General features: G+C 42.6%; 1 protein-coding gene across 7 annotated transcripts in view; it reads right to left on the bottom strand.

The window, feature by feature from the left end:
* Positions 1–617: 617 nt before the first annotated feature.
* Positions 618–18,388, bottom strand: part of psd2 (pleckstrin and Sec7 domain containing 2) — a 32,885-nt gene continuing 15,114 nt past the window's right edge. For 6 of the 7 annotated variants that reach the window (XM_072396171.1, XM_072396174.1, XM_072396173.1 and 3 more), the window contains 12 exons: positions 9,082–9,279; positions 8,725–8,805; positions 8,207–8,319; positions 7,338–7,396; positions 6,045–6,134; positions 5,885–5,928; positions 5,608–5,798; positions 5,441–5,511; positions 4,900–5,057; positions 4,290–4,434; positions 3,862–4,005; positions 618–3,396 (listed from right to left, as the gene is read on the bottom strand). In XM_072396171.1, coding sequence (XP_072252272.1) covers positions 3,175–3,396; positions 3,862–4,005; positions 4,290–4,434; positions 4,900–5,057; positions 5,441–5,511; positions 5,608–5,798; positions 5,885–5,928; positions 6,045–6,134; positions 7,338–7,396; positions 8,207–8,319; positions 8,725–8,805; positions 9,082–9,279 — 1,516 coding nt within the window. In that variant the 3' untranslated portion in view covers positions 618–3,174. Of the gene's footprint in view, positions 3,397–3,861; positions 4,006–4,289; positions 4,435–4,899; positions 5,058–5,440; positions 5,512–5,607; positions 5,799–5,884; positions 5,929–6,044; positions 6,135–7,337; positions 7,397–8,206; positions 8,320–8,724; positions 8,806–9,081; positions 9,280–13,497; positions 13,875–18,388 lie in introns of those variants that run through there. The other variant, XM_072396177.1, reaches the window with a different exon arrangement.

Genomic DNA, 18,388 nt, shown 5'->3' with positions numbered 1-18,388 from the left:
AATCATGTATCAATGACTTTTTAGGTTGTTAGGTTAAAGATATAAATGTTTGCATTACCACCTTTTAACCGTATTTCTTCAGTCAGAGGGTTGTTTTTGGGCCGGTTAACGCTATGTGGCGCCATATTTGTTGGCAGTTTAAAGGGCTACGAGTTTGGTTTTTTTCCTCAAGGATTTCGGAATGTGTCTTCGTTTAAAAGGCGCAGGGAAGCTCATGAGGAGGGCATCTCAAAAAAAAAAAAAAAAAAAATCTAAATTCTTCAAATTGGCGCTAAGGCGTCACTTTCTAAATCAGAATCAGTGTGTCACAGAGTAAGTGTAAATTGTATCACAACTTAAACGCTGCTGTCTCTGTTTTTATAGAGAAGAACTTATCCTTTTCTCAAATTATGCAATAATTTACCCATTACTCTTTGTTTCAGAAATTTCCAGAATGAAGGCGGGTTAAAAGGTTGTTGATAGATAAGATAATTACAGTTTGCCCTTTTTCTATTAAGCACTTCAGGCTAAATTTAAGATGTTTTCTCCAAAGCTATATGCACTAAATTTTATAGTCTTACCAGTCAAACATCAGATGTCAGTGGCGAACAAATGTTGACAATAAATTACAACTCGAATCATGTGTATAAAAGCTTACTTTATGAAGCACAGACTAAATATTCAGTAAATATGTCCTTTACATAGTATGGGCATCCTGTCGAAAAGTTCAGATATACAAACAAAAAAAGACGGATCCAACGTTGACATCGAAGTGCCAGTTTCCTTTTTTAAATAAAACATAACAATCAACAATTTTTCACAATCCTATATTACAGCACGGGCCTACCCTACACATTGGGAATCAATGGTTAGTACAACAGCCAAAGTGACTATATGGGGAAGTCTCCCTGTAAGAAAGCAGTAATTTATCTAGTAGTAATACAGCTTTAAAAAAAAAAAAAATTTACTTTCTCTCCAAAAAACTCAGCTTCTCCTTCAGTATTTTGGTCGATACAAGAATCACATTCCAGGATTCCAGCTGCGACTCCAGGTTTCCAGCCAAGTCCCAAAAGGATCCCAGAACTTATCGGCTGCTATTAATATTTTAGCGCAGAAGAAGTGCCGTGCCCAGAGCCAAACACATCATTGTTCATACTATGAATAGCCTCTGTGCCAGGGCTGACTGAGGGGATGCTGAACGTAATGATCTACAGTTGTGTCATAAGCAAATTATTTAGAAAGTGTCTGTGTGTGTGTGTTCAGAGGTTCGGGGTCAATTAAGGTGCTCACAAACAGCGGTACCACCACGTCCTCTTCCCCGCAATCTTAACCAAGTCCTCCTTCCCGTGAAATCGGGCCCATTATGTTGTTTTTCTTGCTTTGGAAAAACATGTGCCGGAAGTCTGTTTAGCCCGTTACTGGCTTGGTGAGATGTTCATACTAAGAAAACCACACCGGTCCCTTCTTCTTAGAAAACTCCTCCTTCACACACACGAAGAGTGCTGTGCTGGCTTCTTTGCTGCCGTTCCCCTCTCCATTCCAACATGCTAACAGGTTCCCTGACTTCAGCACACTGAGCTGAAGCAGTCCTGCTGCTACAGGACAGGCCTGGTTTCCCAAAATCATCCTCATGTAATGGGAAGGATGGCAGCGGAAGTAACACACCAGCATCAGTAAGTGTCTAATATTGTAACAGGCCATATAAAGTTATGACAGATCCATGCAACGTGGTAAAAGTAAAGCAGAGAGCGGTTTGTTATTGTAAAAGGCAAGGGTCCATGATGGCTGCCTTTGTGCTGAAGATGCTTCTGAGAGATCCAGGCCCGGGTTGTGCCGGCAGTCTTCTTCAGCAGAAGGCCATTGGGGTGTTGCTCGCCAAACTTGCCCAATCGATTCTTCCTACAATAACACAACCCTGCTATATTTACCTCTTCCAGTTACCTTAATCTTCAACATCTCAACTGGAACAACTTTAAAAAGCATGCCAGGGCACACTTCCACACACACACGCACACACACCCCCACACCATCCTGTTCTGGTCTTTTTATTTCCATCTTCCATAGTTACGTATCAGTTATATCAGCTCAGTCAGGATAAAAGAAAAGGAGCAGAAAAGGGGATAGGATAGAAGATAGCACGCTGCTTTCTTTCAGTTAAATACTTCGGCCCTTTCACTTCCTAAAAACAGACATTAAGGTTTATCAAATTTTAGTATTCGGGCTAGCCGCAGCTCAAACTCACAGGAGCAGACGCCTCTCTGTGCCGAGATGCCCTTCGATAAGGCACTCAACCTCCAGCTGATCTGTGGAGCAGCTCAGTAAACAGTTTAAACCACTTGATGGCTCCTGTACACGACATATGCAAGTGTTTGACCTGTAAGAGGAAGCTTTCTGAAAAAAGGGCAAAGAAAGCTCAGTGTAAACCCGTTCTGGGGTGAATGACAGTTCAGAGTTCAATAAATAAATAAATATGATAAACAGGGATCTCATCCTTCTTTGCAGGACAGATATGTTGCATCTTCAAACACACCACGCTCCACCCGTACTGTAGGTCCAACCTGCACACACACACACACACACACCTGTGAGTGGCTGAGTGTGTAAGCGCAAGTTTAACAAAAAATCTAATTAAAAAAAAAACTAAAAAAACAAGGCCAAAATGCTACAGTAGTACCATGTGCTACCATGTTCATCCCATTCGCTGTCTGACTCCACGATTGCAGAACAAGTACAGGACAGAGAAGATGAAAGGCCAAACAGTCTGTGTCAGTTTTCTTTCTGACCTCACCCACCGATACGTTTTAAACTACAAAGTTCTGCTCAAAGGCAAAACCACATTCCAACTAAACTGCTGCAGCCTGACATTTCAAATTAATACTGATGACGCTGCTATAAACAGGGATCACAGTTGTGATCATTTTAAAATGTGCAATAACAAAAGTGAAAAGAACTGAGGTTCAGCAAAATCTCTTGTTTGGTATGAAGGGCACGCTCCTCGTCTTCTTCATCTATTGCTCAAAAGACAGAAAAATTCATCAGGCTTGGGAAAAAACTGGGAAGGCGAGGGACGTCTTACTGTGGAACAGAGGAGCCTAAAAACACAGAATACTGATCAGAAATCCACTAAGGAGTCGTAGGATTATGCTAGTTTGACTTGTGGGATGTGGTGCCTGGTCCCTCCTTCAGCCCCCTTCCTCAGCTCATCTGTCCAGAGACAGTGCATCCAGTTACCCTCCCGTTCAGGCCAGCATGGGCCTGACTGATGGATGGGGAAGACTGTGTCTTTCGAAGGTGACACTCACGGCCACCGTCCATGATCAGGCCGCCCATCACACTGGCCTCAATCTTCTCAAGGTCGTCCGTCTCTGCGCGGATTTTAGCCTGCAGGAGGCTGATGTACGTCTCATATCGAGTCTTCTGCTCAGAAACAGGGATTAGAGAAGGAGTGATGGGTGTGTTCATGTAAAACAGTAAAAACAATGGCAGTGGCTCCTTTTACATCTGCCATTAACATGTAATCTGTATCTGATTGCATTTTATGGATAACGAATTTAATCCTCCTATTGCGCTGCATTCTTGTGAGCCCAACGACTCACAATTTGAGCCGATGGCAATGAGCACATGAGTTAGGGGAAGCTGGTTAGGGGCCTCCTCGTACAAACAGGTTATCCACATGCAGATCACGTGTTAATGATTAGTTTTAATTAGATAACTGTAGAGGAATGATCTGAAAGTTTCAGAAATAAAATATCTGAACACTGCAAACAATCGTATATAGTTACAGTACATAGCTCGGAAACTAAAATGTATATTTAATGACACTGATCAGACATAACACTTGGTCTCTTATTTGCTTAAAAAAAACCTGCACAAAGCCCGTACCTCATACGTGAGGTAGTGCTCTTTAAGCCGGTACTCCTCCCACTCGCGGTTTTTTGGATCGGCAGAGGGCTGGTTTTTTCTGTGTTCTTCCAGCTCCAGACTCATCTGCTTCAGCTTGTTCTCATGACTCAGCAATTGCTCCTCCTGCACCAATCACAGCCCAAACAAAAGCCAGAAGACCGCCGAAACAGCCAATAAGATGCAAGCAGACCCACGAAAAGAACAGATATAAATTACCCATCAGTGAGAAGATGTATGATGCTGTGTGACGGCACATACTATGAACAGTAGCTACTGGATACTGATTGTTGTACTGACAATAGCATCTGTTTCTGGTGGAATAAAACACAAGGCACAAGAGCAAAAGCTGCTCTTCCTTCTAAAGCTCATCTTCACCTGTGTGCGTGTTTGTGTCTTTGCATGCATACCTGTTTGAGCCGAGTGGAGGAGGACGGCAGGATGGGCCGACAGAATTTCTTCATGGAGCCGATGGCGGCAGGGAAGGCTGGAGCAGAGAACAACGCGGCCACCAGGTTGATCCGGAAGATCCAAGACATCATCTCTTCTTCACTCCTGGTTAGAGAGAGATGGAGGTTTTCCTCAAAAACAAATTTGACTGTCAACAACAACAGACATCTGTTGCAATTCATAGAATTTTTTTTCCCCATCAATTAGACACACACCCAACTGGTACAAACATCTGTTGACAGCCAGAACAACCTTTGTACAAAAAGAAATAAGAGACGATTCTTCTGATTTTAGAACAACTTGAATGTTTCTCCTTTTTAATCAAAGTGACACATTTTACACTCCAAACCCCACTGACACATAGTACTTCACAAACTCTGTGAGATAACCATGTGGAATATTTGTTTACAGTCAGTCATCAATGTAGCAATCCTTTTCTGCAGCCGTTTATCGTTAGAAAAAAGTCCATAAGATGCACTCGCAAAACTAAAAAAAAACAACTAATTCTTCTCCATTTGCTTTATTGGAGTTTCATTCGTGTATTTATTCATTTTAACTTGAGTGACTCACGCGGCCTGCAGCAGAAAGACTCTCCAGTCTGAGGTTTTGAGCTTCAGCACATTGGCTCTCTTGCTGTAGTCAGTGGCATGAGTGGCTAAAGCATGGTGGATCCGCACTGCGTTCTTCAGGTCCACTTCTGAAATGTCAGTGTCCGGCTTGTACTCATCCTGTGCAAGCCATAAAAAAAAAAAAAAAGGCAGGCAGAAACTGTGTGTTAATATTTTAAATCCGTTTAACAATTTCCACTCCTCCAGAAAATAAAATGAAAGAATAGCTCTGATGTTGTGTCTTCTTCGTGTTCACACTGAGTTTAGCACAAATCTAAATCAAGCTTACATGTGGTGCAGCCTTTCCCGCCAGCAGGGGGAGACAAACACACACGAGCATGCCCTGCTTCGTTTTTCTTTTTTTTTTCTTCCTCTTAAAGCTTTTTCTATCTCACTCTTTCTCAAACACACACAGAGGACAGCAGCCCACAGCATCCACCACTGCTGTCACTGCGGTGGTGGATGTGTTTCTATGGCAACGAGGCAAAGGATGTATGTGCTACCTTCTGGAGATATAAGATCATCCCCTTCAGAACCGCATAAAACTTCTTCCAGCCTCGGCGACCCCTCGGGGCTGAAAGAGAAATAGAGAAAAAAAAACTTACTGATTTAGAATAAAAAACTAAGAGTTTGTCAACCTTAATTTGCCTATTTGTGAATGCTCACTCACTGCGTTTGCCGTCCATGTCAGCGTGACTCTTGCGGGTCAACACTCCGTGTTTGTAGGTGATCGCATTCAAGAGAATGGGAATGGCGATGAAAGGATTATTGCCGTCAGTTACCCTGGCAACACGTTTGGTGCCCCCCTCGCATTGCTCCTCCACCAACTCTGACAGACTCTTCCTGAGCTCCTCCTCCTCACTGCACACAGACAAATATCCATTCAGATAAACCCTGAGGTTCTTGTGTTCAAGTGTACCTCTGTAAGACATCAGATGCATACTCACACGGCCCACTCAAGCTTTTCATTCTTGATTGAATTATACAAGACCTGTGTGGACAATAAAAACAAAATCACATTTTTCTTTCATTTATGTTCTTTTTTTTCCCACAAGGTATAATTAGAAACGCAAACCTTATCATGTGGCAAAAAACTCTCTTCAGTACCTTTAACAAATCTTTGGGAAAGTCTTTGCCGTTGTTGAGGCCATCAAGATTACTAATAAACTGCTGGCAAGACATCTTCTTCCCAATGTTCTGAGGAGAGGAGAATAAATCAATAGACAGACAAAGAGACATTTTTTTTTGTACATCCGTGGAGCCAAATCAGTCAGTCTCGCTCAACTCTGAATCAATATTTACAAGCCAATGATCATTTCTGCCCGGTTTTATAAACTCTAAGATGAGTGCAGTTCTCACATCGCCCACTAGGTGACAATGTTTCACTGCTGGAGTTCAGCAGTGGTGCTAAGTGAGGTTCTGTCTTTATTAGAGCTTATTTAGCATCAGCCTACCACGCCTTTCAGTGTGCTAACCCTCTAATCATGATGCATCATTACAGGAGAAAAACAGAGGGAGATGTTTGTGTAAGTTTACCGTTTTCTGTCTGACTCAAACAGGAAACAGATTCGGCAATATGACAGATTATGACTCCATTCTACTGCAGGGCAGCCACATAACAGACAAGACAACCCTGTTCCATGCTTGGGCAACACCCAGTCAGAAAAAGGTTTTAATTCACCACCATAATCCAACTTGATAAATAACTGGATTTCATAACTCAGTTCAAAGTCTGCAAGTGGGTTTATTGCCCTTATTCCGTATAAGTTCATAAAACGTGTGTTATCTACGTTGTCTTAGGTTCATTCAAGATACTGGAGGTATTGCTCCTGCAAATATCGAAAGCTCTCTGTCAGCTGACAAAAAGGCGAGTAAACATCAGTGAGGAAAAGTGTTAGTAGATTAGAATACTCACCACCTGCAGGGACAGCGAGAAGCCGGGGACCAAATGTGGTTAGCAGGGGGAGGGTGGAAAAGGAGGATAAGGAGGTGAAAAGAAAGAGAAGGTGTTAGTTGGAGGAGAGAAATTCAGTAAAATGACTACTGGCAAAGACTAATTTGAGTTGAGGAGGAAGGCCCAGGAAAAGCAAAGCTTAGCACCGAGGACGTTACTTAAGTTGACCACAGTGCTCCCGTTTTCATACTGCACAGATGAGACTATTCGAGCAGAGGAGAGACAGAAACAGGTCAGAAAGTAGGCCGGGGTGTAGAAAGAGAAACGGAGGAGAGGAGAGGGTAGCCAGACAGGGAAAGAACAAGAGATGTGTAGAAAAGAAGATGTAAACGCTTACATCATCGCATTGCTTACAATAAATTAACTTTATATGTCGTTTTCCAACTGGAAGATGGTATGAGTGGGAATTCTGTAGAACCACAAAGCCAAAAGAAGATGGTACATACATGTCCATGTAGATCAGTGTTGAGCAGCATTAGGGCACAGGTTAATGTGTGGGCTCCATCTGCAATGGGACAATGCACAAGGCCGAGATCAGCTTCATGTCACACTACTTCTCCACACACTCACAAAACACTGTAATTGCAAATGTTTGGTCAGCTGATATCTGTCTGGAAATATGCAGCATTAACTTATAGTAATGCAAATACTTTATGATCCGTAAAGTTTTCTCTTCACAAAGCTGTGTCCACGTTTGTCATCGCCCTCACGACCCTAACCGAGGTGTCCTGCTTCGTGTGGGGGCTGAACAGTATTTTTGTCTTCCTTCATCTCACAAAGTGAGGTGATATCCTGCTTTTCAACTGGCTCTATTTTTCAAAAGTCAACACGGCAGGACAGACGCTTTATTAAGATTTGGCTTATATCCAGCGGCTGTGAAGAGAGAAAGGAAGGCTCTCACCATAGGGGTTGTGTTTGATGTCAATCACACTGAGCACATGTTAGGTCAAGTGCAGATTAAAAAGGTCCCCATCTTTGCTGTCGAGTTACATCTAACAGGGAAATTTAAATTGTGCAGATTTTGGCAGAATATCATGGAAACTACTGGAGAACTACTAATAACCAGTTAAGGCTGGTGGAATTTTTCTATTTCAAATTGGAAGTAACACGACATAAAGTGTCTCCCAAGAAACGCGGCGGCTCTTCCAATGCTACAGGTCAGCAGGCTCTGGGATTAAACTAAATCAATGTACAGGCAGCTGCTGCGCCACACCAAGATTGTTGGAGTGAATGCAAACATGCAGCCGTCAACACACAAGCTCGGCAAAGCTCGCAGAGCGCACACACTGCGTTCCCAGTGTGAAGCCGGCCTCACCTTCAGCCGTTAGAGTCTGTGGGTTGCAGTGGCAGAAGCGTCTGGAGAAGTGGACAAGGACCCGCTCTCTCTCCTGGGTTTCTCCCATCAGTGGGAAGGCCTTCAAGAAGTTCCTGCCAAACATAAACGACCTCATTAAATATTTCACTCGGAGAACTGAAGTCAAAACTGCTTTTTAAGCCTGTGCCACTGGTCTAGAAAGCTCTTGCACACTGCCAGAGGATTTTCTGTTCCTGCTTCTTAATTGCCCACAGTAATGACGGATTGTAGACATGCTACCTTTCAACTGCAATATTTTCAAGTCCACTCAGCCAAAGACCCTGCACTGAAGGCTTCAGCCTGAGACAGCAACAGGTCAGGCATAAGGCCATGATTACCTCTGCAGCTGTCTGCTTTGCAGGCTAACCACACTCAACGTGGCAGCTTGATTAGAACAAAGCTAAATGCGTAGTGAAGAGGGACTGCGAGAATAGCTGCTATCACACATTCGTCACTCGCAGGTGCTGAGTGAGCGTTACCTCAGGGCTCGATCCAGAGACAGGCCAGAGAAATCAAAGAAACTCAGGTACTCTGACGCCACCAACTGGCTGAACTCATTACTGCAAAGAGACGGGGAGAGAGAGCATCAGCACATCAACATGGCGCTCAGGAGGTTTGAATATCATAAGCGACTGTGTTAAAGAAGTCTATTGCATCAAAAATAGATCTTAAACAGATATTCATGTGTCTGTCATTCAGCTATTTCAACATGCTCGTCAGTGCAAACATTATGTGTCTGTCTCATAGACTCACCAAATAAAATAACTTCAACACTAAAGCACCTTGTTGGTGATTTATCGCTTTGTCGGTCAACATTTGTGTACGTGCATGCTCACTTTTTGCCCAGGTGTCTGGCAACATCACAACGCTTGAAGCCCTCGAGGTGATAGAGACGCTTGGCCAGCCTTTTGGCGGCCTCACAGTCAGGTCGGCAGCCATTGGCCAGCGTGTCGGTGCTCCCGCGCTCCAAACGCTCCAGACTGCCCAAATCACACTCCTCCGAGTCAGACAGCACGTCTGTGAGGTTGGCATCGCTGGGAAGGAGAACATATGCGCGCACACACACACACACACACACAGAAAATCAGGTTAATAAATGGGACACATCCATTGTTGCTAACTTAAAAGCCACAAACCTAAAATTAGACAGAAGAAACTAAACTGCTGAGCACAAAATTCAATCACAGAAGCATATACACGCTAACATAACTTGAATAAGGTTTAAATTATTTCTCATATTAACCCAAGTTCACTGTCATTTAATGCCCCACTTTGATGCAGTTAATATGAGGGATAATTATAATGCTGAAGCCGACTCCTGCCGCCCCCGATGTCTGCTTAAAAAACCTCTAGTCTCAGTGAAAAGTGAACCTCTGACATCCTTTGAATTAATGTGCAATACCTCAATTTTACCCCCATGAAATTATAAAAGTGAGCTTTTTATATTGGAGGTGAGTTCACACGCCTCAATCTTTGTGAACTTTAATGTCTTTATACACCAGATACTACACACAGGCACTTACAAGTACAATTTTAAAAAATCCGATAGACTTTGGGAAAGGGCTACAAAGAGGAGCACGGCCTGAAGCGGAGGATACTACGGACGCCCTGAACCAGCACCTCAAACTTTTACTTTGTAACCATGAGTTGGGCTTCAACTCAACTTTCACTCTGATCTTAACTGTTAATTATTACACAGTTGCAAAGCTATGATGTGCGTCCATAGAAATGTGTCCAGAGGTCTCTGAACCACCTTTGCGTAGGTGTCGCCTAAAGATAATTTTTTCATAACACACTCGCACGCATCTAGACTCACAAAGTGAAAACAGTGCCAGCCTCACTGTTGCAGGTGGTAACAAAGAACCTTTGCTTGCTGACTTCAGAAACGCCCTTGAACTTGCCCTTCGGCATAACATCCAACAATCGAAACTAACTATTAAATTGTCTATTTCATGCTTCTTGTCTTTTAGTAGACCATCAATTCCAGCCGTCACTGGGCGAATCTGTGCAAGCATGAAGCAGGGAGTGAAAGCAAAAGACTTAGTGTAGAGAATTCACCCTGCGGGAGAAGTTAAGGAGAAGAAAGGACAAAATGAGCCGAGTGAAAACACCTTTTCTCCAACACTAAGAGGCTTTTTTTGTTCTTTTTACACAATAACGCATCACTTTGACGCTGTAAATATTCTAATAATGGACAGAAATGGGCCAAACTGAAATGCATCAGTGTGAGTGAGAAGTGGACCACTGAGGAATGCATGTATAAAATCAAAGCAGCAGAAATCAAGACGTCCCATTACTCCCATTACTCTCTGGTAGGGGTCATGCTTCCATTTCTCCAACATTTCCCATGATGCAACTCAAAAGAATGTTTGCAAATGTTTCGTCCTGCTAACCAGTGACCGTCTACCAGAGAAATAAGGCCACCACTGCAGCGTACGGCGCAGACTCTTTAATGAACCATCCAGATGGGCTAAGGTCCCACACTCTGCTGCTGAGCTGTTGCCTGCTTACCTATTTATGACTTACCATGGCAGTCTGAATGATGTTGAGCTGAAGCCACAGTACAGCATCATACTGTATACTTACAACAGCAACATGCCGGAGTCAATGAGCGGGAAGTGAATGAGCACTTCTTTTATTGACATTTAAATAAACCGCGATGATTTGTTTTTGACTGCTAGTTCATAAAATGCTGAGTTATTTGACGACTTGTGCAGCAAGCAACTTCACTTCTGCCCAAACAGCCTCCTTGCTCTGTTTATATTTCACTCTCAGCACCATGCCCTCAAAAACAAAACATCCAACACTAATGTGAAGCAGCCTAACAGTGTGTTTATTTGCCCGTTTATTGGCACATATTCATTTAGCTCCATCAGTCTCAATAGCATTTCCTCATTTCCTGTCTTTGTGCGCATCTGCATGGCACCGGCAGCATTTTTTTTCTGTTTTGGATAATCTCATCAGCTAAATGTCATTACCCTCGCAAATTCAATACATTAAACACTGCTGTAAGTAAGGGATTAGTAGGTTACCATGGATACAGCGGAAGCTAAGTGCCATGCTAATAGAACAATGACTGAGACAGTGACAGAAAATTAAAAGCTGAAGACAAATACTCCTAAAAACAAAAATGACCAGTTTCCACAGCAAGGAATCGCCCCCCCTAGCTGACTGTGAGCTTCACCCACACAGATGACCTTCACAAAGGGACATCATTTCCCTGCTCTGGACAAGGTTGCACTTCGGAATCTCGGCTCACTCCTTTATGTTGTGGATTCTTAATCTGGCCTTTGACATAATGATGTTAAAGAAGAATTTGCCATTACCCCCAATACCGTTACCCACAATACTGTTCCTAGAGTCACAAGGCCCATAAACTCCTCCATCGTGATGAGGTGACTAATGCAAACTCCTCCACCTTATCATGGCAAAGTATCACTAGCAAAGATAGCGACAAGATCGTGGAAACAGTGGGGCTAAAAACTGCCACTCACAGGGTGCCTGGTCCCAGCCTTGGGGACAGGGTGGGGAGTTTCCGAGAGGAGTAAAACCACTGCTATTTGGATTGGAGAATGAACCATCTGATTTGCTTTGGAGATCTGATTTAAACGCTTCCTGTACTGCTCCCGCCAGAGGTATTCTGGACACGTCAAACAGGGAGGAGACTCTTTAGCAGATCTACTCAAACTGACAACACATCCCATTAAACTTGGGAAAGCTGTTCCTTTTTAAATCCCAACGGATGGAGACGCATGTGAATATATCCCTTTCACACGAGTACCTCCTTGCACTTTGGGACACAGGCGCACACTTACATGGATGTGCAGAAACTAAAATGAGCCTTTGGGTAAACCATCAAAACGATATCTGGGCCTGTGTTTGTAGCAGAAATTGCTCCTGCTTGTCTGACCATATTAATTCACTTGCTTCAAAGAGACCTCATAAATCATTCAAAGCTCATATCAGTCATGGGGCTAAAATGAAACCACCACCCCGCCACCCTTCTGCAACGCTCTCAAGCAATGAAAGAATCATACAAACACAAAAGCGCTGGAGAGCGAGAGGCAATATTAGGTGCCGCACATCTAGTTCAGTGTTTGAGCCGAGACACTTTGAGTTACTGAAAGACAAGTGGCACACAGCAGAGCTATCAGTGCATCTAAAAGGCCCAATTCTGTATCCCCAGGCCAGGCATATTCTGTGACCGCCACTCAGTCTGCACGCATGAGTGTGCATGACTGTGTCAAAGTCAGAGAGCATGATGAGGCATGCCAGTGACTCACATGCTAATCTCTGTGGCTGTGCGCCGCTTGTACCCACACCTCCTAGGTGTGTCTGCATGCAGGGTGTGTGTGGGACGAGGGTCGTAATGGCATCCTCCAGGAGCGCAATCAGCTATCAAGGGATTAACTGAATTGCGGAAGACTTTTCTTTCATTTTTGTGTACCGATTGATTTTGAAACCCAACGACAGCAGACGCAGTGTAGAAATGGGCACGGAGATGAATCGTGTGTGTGCGTGATTGCGAGCATGTGTCAGTCAGGCCATACGCTTCAGCTTGTTGATGCACAACACACTGATGCAATACTGGAAATCTGTTTACAACAACAAAAAAAAAAAAAAAGCACCACTGACCCCTCTCCACACGAAAAACCAACCAGTTCAAACTCATCTGGTGAACCGATTGCAGCTTTTACTGCTGTTTGCTGCTGGTAAACAAACAGAGAAAGACACACACTGGTGGCTTTCTGCATGTTCTTAAACAGTCAAAGGCTGCTTGGTTAACTCTGGTGGGCAGAGGCTTGTCTCACAAATTTTGCGGCATCCTTTGGGTCGTCTGTAAAGGGAAAACAACTGATCTATTGATGAAAGAAATGACTGAGATGCTGCCATAACCTAAACATTATACACAGTGTCTTCCCATGACTGACTTGAGGAAACATTCATAGCATAATATCCATTTATTCTGAGTGTCGTTTTAAATCTAGTGCACAGCACTGATTAGCAGGAATCTGGGATTATATTTGGGATAGCTACCATATAGGTTGAAGTCACTTTAAATCTGATTTTATCGGCCATGAATGAGTCTCTGCGAGAATGTGGTAATAGTATTATGGTTCATTTTACGTCACAGTGAAATTACACCGCATCTACATCACTATTTCCACTTTTGCCACGCAGCATTAAAGTTAACGTTCCCACCCACTTGTACGGCAAAGCCAAAAACTGGAGTGCAGAGATGGTAAACTTACAGGAGATGCAGCAAAAAGTCGAAGTGAACATCATATTCGTCTTTCCACATATCGGATCTTGGAAATCGGCGTTTGAAGGCGCGTTGCGGTCCGCCCGCCTCATCATCCAGCGCTCGGTAAAGCGAGCATCGGCCCGGTTTAGTTGTTTCAATTCAAGCTTAACCCGACGTCTTCGGCGGCGGTTAGGTTCAAAACTAAACCCAGCTTATTTGGATGATGAATTGAAGGGTGTTAAAGCACGATAGCGCCAGCAGGCAGTTGTTGTGAGGGTTTTTCCTTGAAGTTTCTTGGCTGGTTTGGACGCTCCACAGAGGAGAGGATGTTGGAGGCGGAGCAACCGACCGACTGCACACACTTTTCCTGATGAACTGAGCTGTTCCTGGTGGTGGCGTTACAATAGCCCTTGTGTGTCCCAGCCAACACAACTTCCTCTGCTTTAAAATAAAGGCTAACGGCCAGCAGATCCGTTCAGTATCACTCCAGTGTGCTGACTATTGAAAATAAGTTGCTTTTCTGAACGTTATCCATGTTCTGCTTTTATTATGGTGCAGACAGCAGGGATTCTCTGACCTTAGAATAACACAAAGGGGACTAAACTAATTTGCTTAAACAGGAAAAATCATGCTTAATTTAAAATGGTAACATTAAATGAGGTATTTATATCAAATATTACAGAGCAGGGCATGATTGAGACAAAAAAAATCACTGCTGTATGTGTGAGAGTAAATGATATGAAGCCATTTATTGGCACTCACATCATGTTATTGATTTTGCTCTCATAATAGAAAACAGTAACGCTGAATTTTATTGCACACCGACACATTTCTGCGTGCTTGGTTCAACCTCCTAATCCCTCCTTCCTCTTTCTAATCTGGTGGAAAGAAGAACAATAGAAAGAGCAAGAGGATGGACGAGCATCCGCAAGGTCAAAAGTAGTAAATCTGAGTGACAGATGAAAACAGAAGCAGTGTTTCTGGACAAACAAGCATCGAAGCCGTCGCCGCCGTCTAATTCGGGGGTCTGCAGATTATTAGGGAGCCTACAGACAACACAAAAAGATTTCCTTTTAAACTCAACAGAAATTCAGTGAGGACTGAGGCCGCAGCACCCTGGTCACAAGTCACCCTGCCATGACTCACAGATAACTCGGTTATTCACACACAATGGTTTTTCCACAGACAACAGAATTTCTAAACCTTGTTGCAGTGTGGCATAAAAAAATCCATGAAAAATTTTGAGCTCAGTCTAGCAACCAATAAACACAGTACATAACAACGAAAATTCAGTCATTCATGAAAGTAACAGTCTCATTTCCATGCATTGGACCATATCAAAAAGATGAATATCCTTATATGCCAGTTTGAGATAATAAACAATGGTCAATCATTTAACAGCATCAGCTGCCAATGTTTCAAAGTGGCCAGAACTAAGTAATGAATGCAGAGATGTGTGCAGTTCATGCTCCCCCGTCGCAGCGGGCTGCTGTGCAACAATGTTTATGGATTACACATTGGCATTAAACAGCCACGGCAGATAAAATATTTCTCAATCAACGTTCATTTAAAGTCAGACATTTTGTGAAATGATGTTTTATTAGTAGCAATGAAAAAAATACCACTGCAAAATCTACATTAGCACAATCTGCTGAAGACCTTAACGCTGGCTATAAGAGAATGATAAAAGACTTTGAATGTGCCGATGTCTCCTGCCAACCTAAAATGTGGGACGACTAAACAAGTTTACATCACACTGGGAAAGAAAAGCAATTGCTGCCTTTGTCAGACTAAAACTGGACCTTTAAAGAGGAGGTAAACACGTTAGTTCTACCAAAATCGTACAAAATCTAGCTTCTTAAAACCATAACAACGCACAAGAAAAGTTACATTTTTTATATAGATGTATATTTTTTCAAATCTCTAAAGTGTAAGTGTATATTTAGAAAAGCAGAATTCCCAATAAAGCTCCTCTCATTCACATATTTTTCTGTTTCTTTTGTCAGATGACTAAACCTATCAGAGATTGTGAGTGAAAATCACGGTTATGGTTTCTCCTCAACTCACAGTTGCTTAAAGAATTTCCAGACTGTCGCTCTGCTCTGGGGCTGTAAAGTCATAGTCGACTAGTCGACCAAAATTCTCATTGGTCGATGTTCTTTGCAGTGTAAATTTCATACAGTCTATAGTTAATTTCATCAGGGGGAAAGTACCAAGTGCTAATGGGGTTTTTTTCAGAGCACCCCTGTTTCAAAGGTAACACCCCCCTTGTTTTCACTATTTTGGATTAGCCCAACCCACTAGAGACGGGTAGACTGAATGTCCACGTTATTCAACGTCCGGTGGTTTGCTAAAAATTTATTTTTACTTTGAACGTTTCATTTACAGTGAGTCCTCCTTTACCATCTATGTCAAAGACACCGGCAGTGTGGCAGAATTTTACCAAAATAGAAGGCGGGAAGAAAGTTGAATGCAAAATTTGCAAACAACAGTTTGCATATCACAGCTTGACTACAAACATGGCATTAGGGCTGTAGCGGCACACTAATCTCACAATACGATACGATACACGGCATTCAGCCAACGATTCGATTCCATACGATTTAATACACATCATTTTCTGAAAGATTTTAAAGGGACAGTGTGATTTGACGCTGATTGGACTGGTGGTCCATCCTGTGAACCGGAAGGACAACACTGCCAGACAAACGGAAACAAACATGTCACAAACGTGTCTTCAGCGTACACAGACTCATGTTTATGTTGTGAATATTACATCATCAACCTGCTTGTTTTACTTGCTAAATACCATATACACAAATCCAAATTCTCTAATCACAAACCATCTTTTTTTATTTTTGAGAAGGAGCTCAAACAATACATTACAACAATCCTACATTCTATAAACAGAAAAGCCATCAAAACCACTGAGCTATGCACTTTATATAACATTTTCATGAACTAATTTATCACGGTTTTATATAATGTGACCCCCCTGGCATTGTTTTGTATTATATTAATGTTCTGATTATTTCTGTTTTCATCAATACTTGAGGCTGAAAAATTGATACTTTATGGGGAAAAAAAATCGATATATATTGCGGTATCGATAAAATCGCTCAGCCCTACATGGCATATCATCCAAAAACGGTAATATTTCAATATTATAGGCTATTAATATCATATTAAACATATTTCAATAGTTTAGTCTAATAATCGTTTATTCGTGTTATAACTGCAGGCGCCCGCAACAACGGCAGCATCCCTCAGATATACGCACGGCTCTCAAGTTTTGAATGAAGGTAAGAGTTGGAATCCGGCCCCCCCCATTCCTGCGACCCGGCCGACAGCGGTGGTGGTTGGACATGTCTTTCATTACTTATATTATTATTAGTCTTGTTGTTAGTGTTGCTCTGCTCAGACTCATGGGACATGTGCTTGTTTCCTGCTGTTACCATAGCGATAGCGGTGCGCCAGAGAAATTAATATTATACTTTTCAGCATGAGAAATACCATGTGAGGCGTGTGAGCATGAGAACTTGTTGAAACGCAATGAGCGCGAGACACACGCTATGACACCCCCCCCTAGTCGAAATTTCAGGGTTTCAGTCGACCAAGAATTTATTTGGTTGATTACAGCCTTACTCTGTTTTAATAGAATCCTGATTGTATAACCACAGCATCATCTGACGAAATCACCATTCAAGTAATGTAAGACTGTACATGGAAATGAGCCATGCTTAAATGTCAGATATGTATACGTGCATGTGTCTCTCTCAGAAAAAGTTGTCTCGAATGTTTTCTCACAGCTTCATTGTGTCTGGCAGAATTTAGTAAATACCGGTAACTCGGTTCCGCTCCTGTGATACAAGGTCTTCGGTAGCTGTAACCGTGCTTATGGTGAAAGGTCAGTCCTTGGAATTCTGTTTATGATATATTTGACCTCTGAGTAAAAATCTTGCTGTAAACATAAACTCCTGACTTTGTTTAACAGAGAGGCTTGTCTAATCAGTTTGAAAGAAATCTAATCTATTACATCTGATCTCTTACATCTATCTCACCTATTTGACAGAAATCTATTTAAATCTAGAGCTGGCAGCCCTCAGACAGTGACCACCCTTAAGTATTCAGCGTTCTGCTCACACTGCAACACGGCAGCAAAATGAAACATCAATGTCAAAAGTAAAAAGTAATACATTCACTTCCAAAGTTAAGCACTCTTAAAACATGCAAAAACAGTGATATAATTCACTTCCAAACTTGGGGTCCATATTGTAAAGTGGATCTCTCTTTTCTATAGGCTCACAAACACACACAAGACCCAAAAAAGCAACTACTCAGCTGCAAACAATGAACAATGGTGACCTCTTTTGGCTGGTTGAGACTAATTATGTTCAGGTGTGAGGCTGGGGTTGGTGAAACACTGAACACAGCGGCTTCATCTGACACCAGACCTCTGGCTCAGCCACAGTTTGAAATGGAAGAACAGTAAACGCCTGAGGACAGTGTTCCACGCGGCGCGTACACAAAGTGTAGACAAGAAGCCTCAGAAAAGAGAAGTGCGTGGTAGGAAGATCCTCCCTCAGCCAAAACAGTCATCGCTACAGTAAGATCGTGGGACGTGTCATCAAACATGGAGTCGAGCTATAAATAGAGAGGGGTAAATCTGTCATGAAATGATTCAGTTGCTGTGTGTGTTTTAGTGAGAGGAAATTTGTCTGCACTGCTGCTTGTTTTTCAAAAGTGTGTACTCGTCTCTTTATGTCTATGACAGTGTGTGTGCGTCCATATCGCTGCCTGTGCAAGATCCAGGGGAGGATAATCTGCTGGATGTTTCAGCAGTGCTATAGAATCACGCTGAGGGTTTTATTCCCTAAGTGACATCCTGAAAGTGTTTT

This window comes from Leuresthes tenuis, unplaced genomic scaffold (assembly GCF_036924035.1).
Source record: "Leuresthes tenuis unplaced genomic scaffold, fLeuTen1.0.hap1 SCAF_11, whole genome shotgun sequence".
Classification (NCBI taxonomy): Eukaryota; Metazoa; Chordata; class Actinopteri; order Atheriniformes; family Atherinopsidae; genus Leuresthes; species Leuresthes tenuis.
Note: the sequence above shows the minus strand (reverse complement) of the source record. Positions and strands in the feature narration are given on the sequence as shown.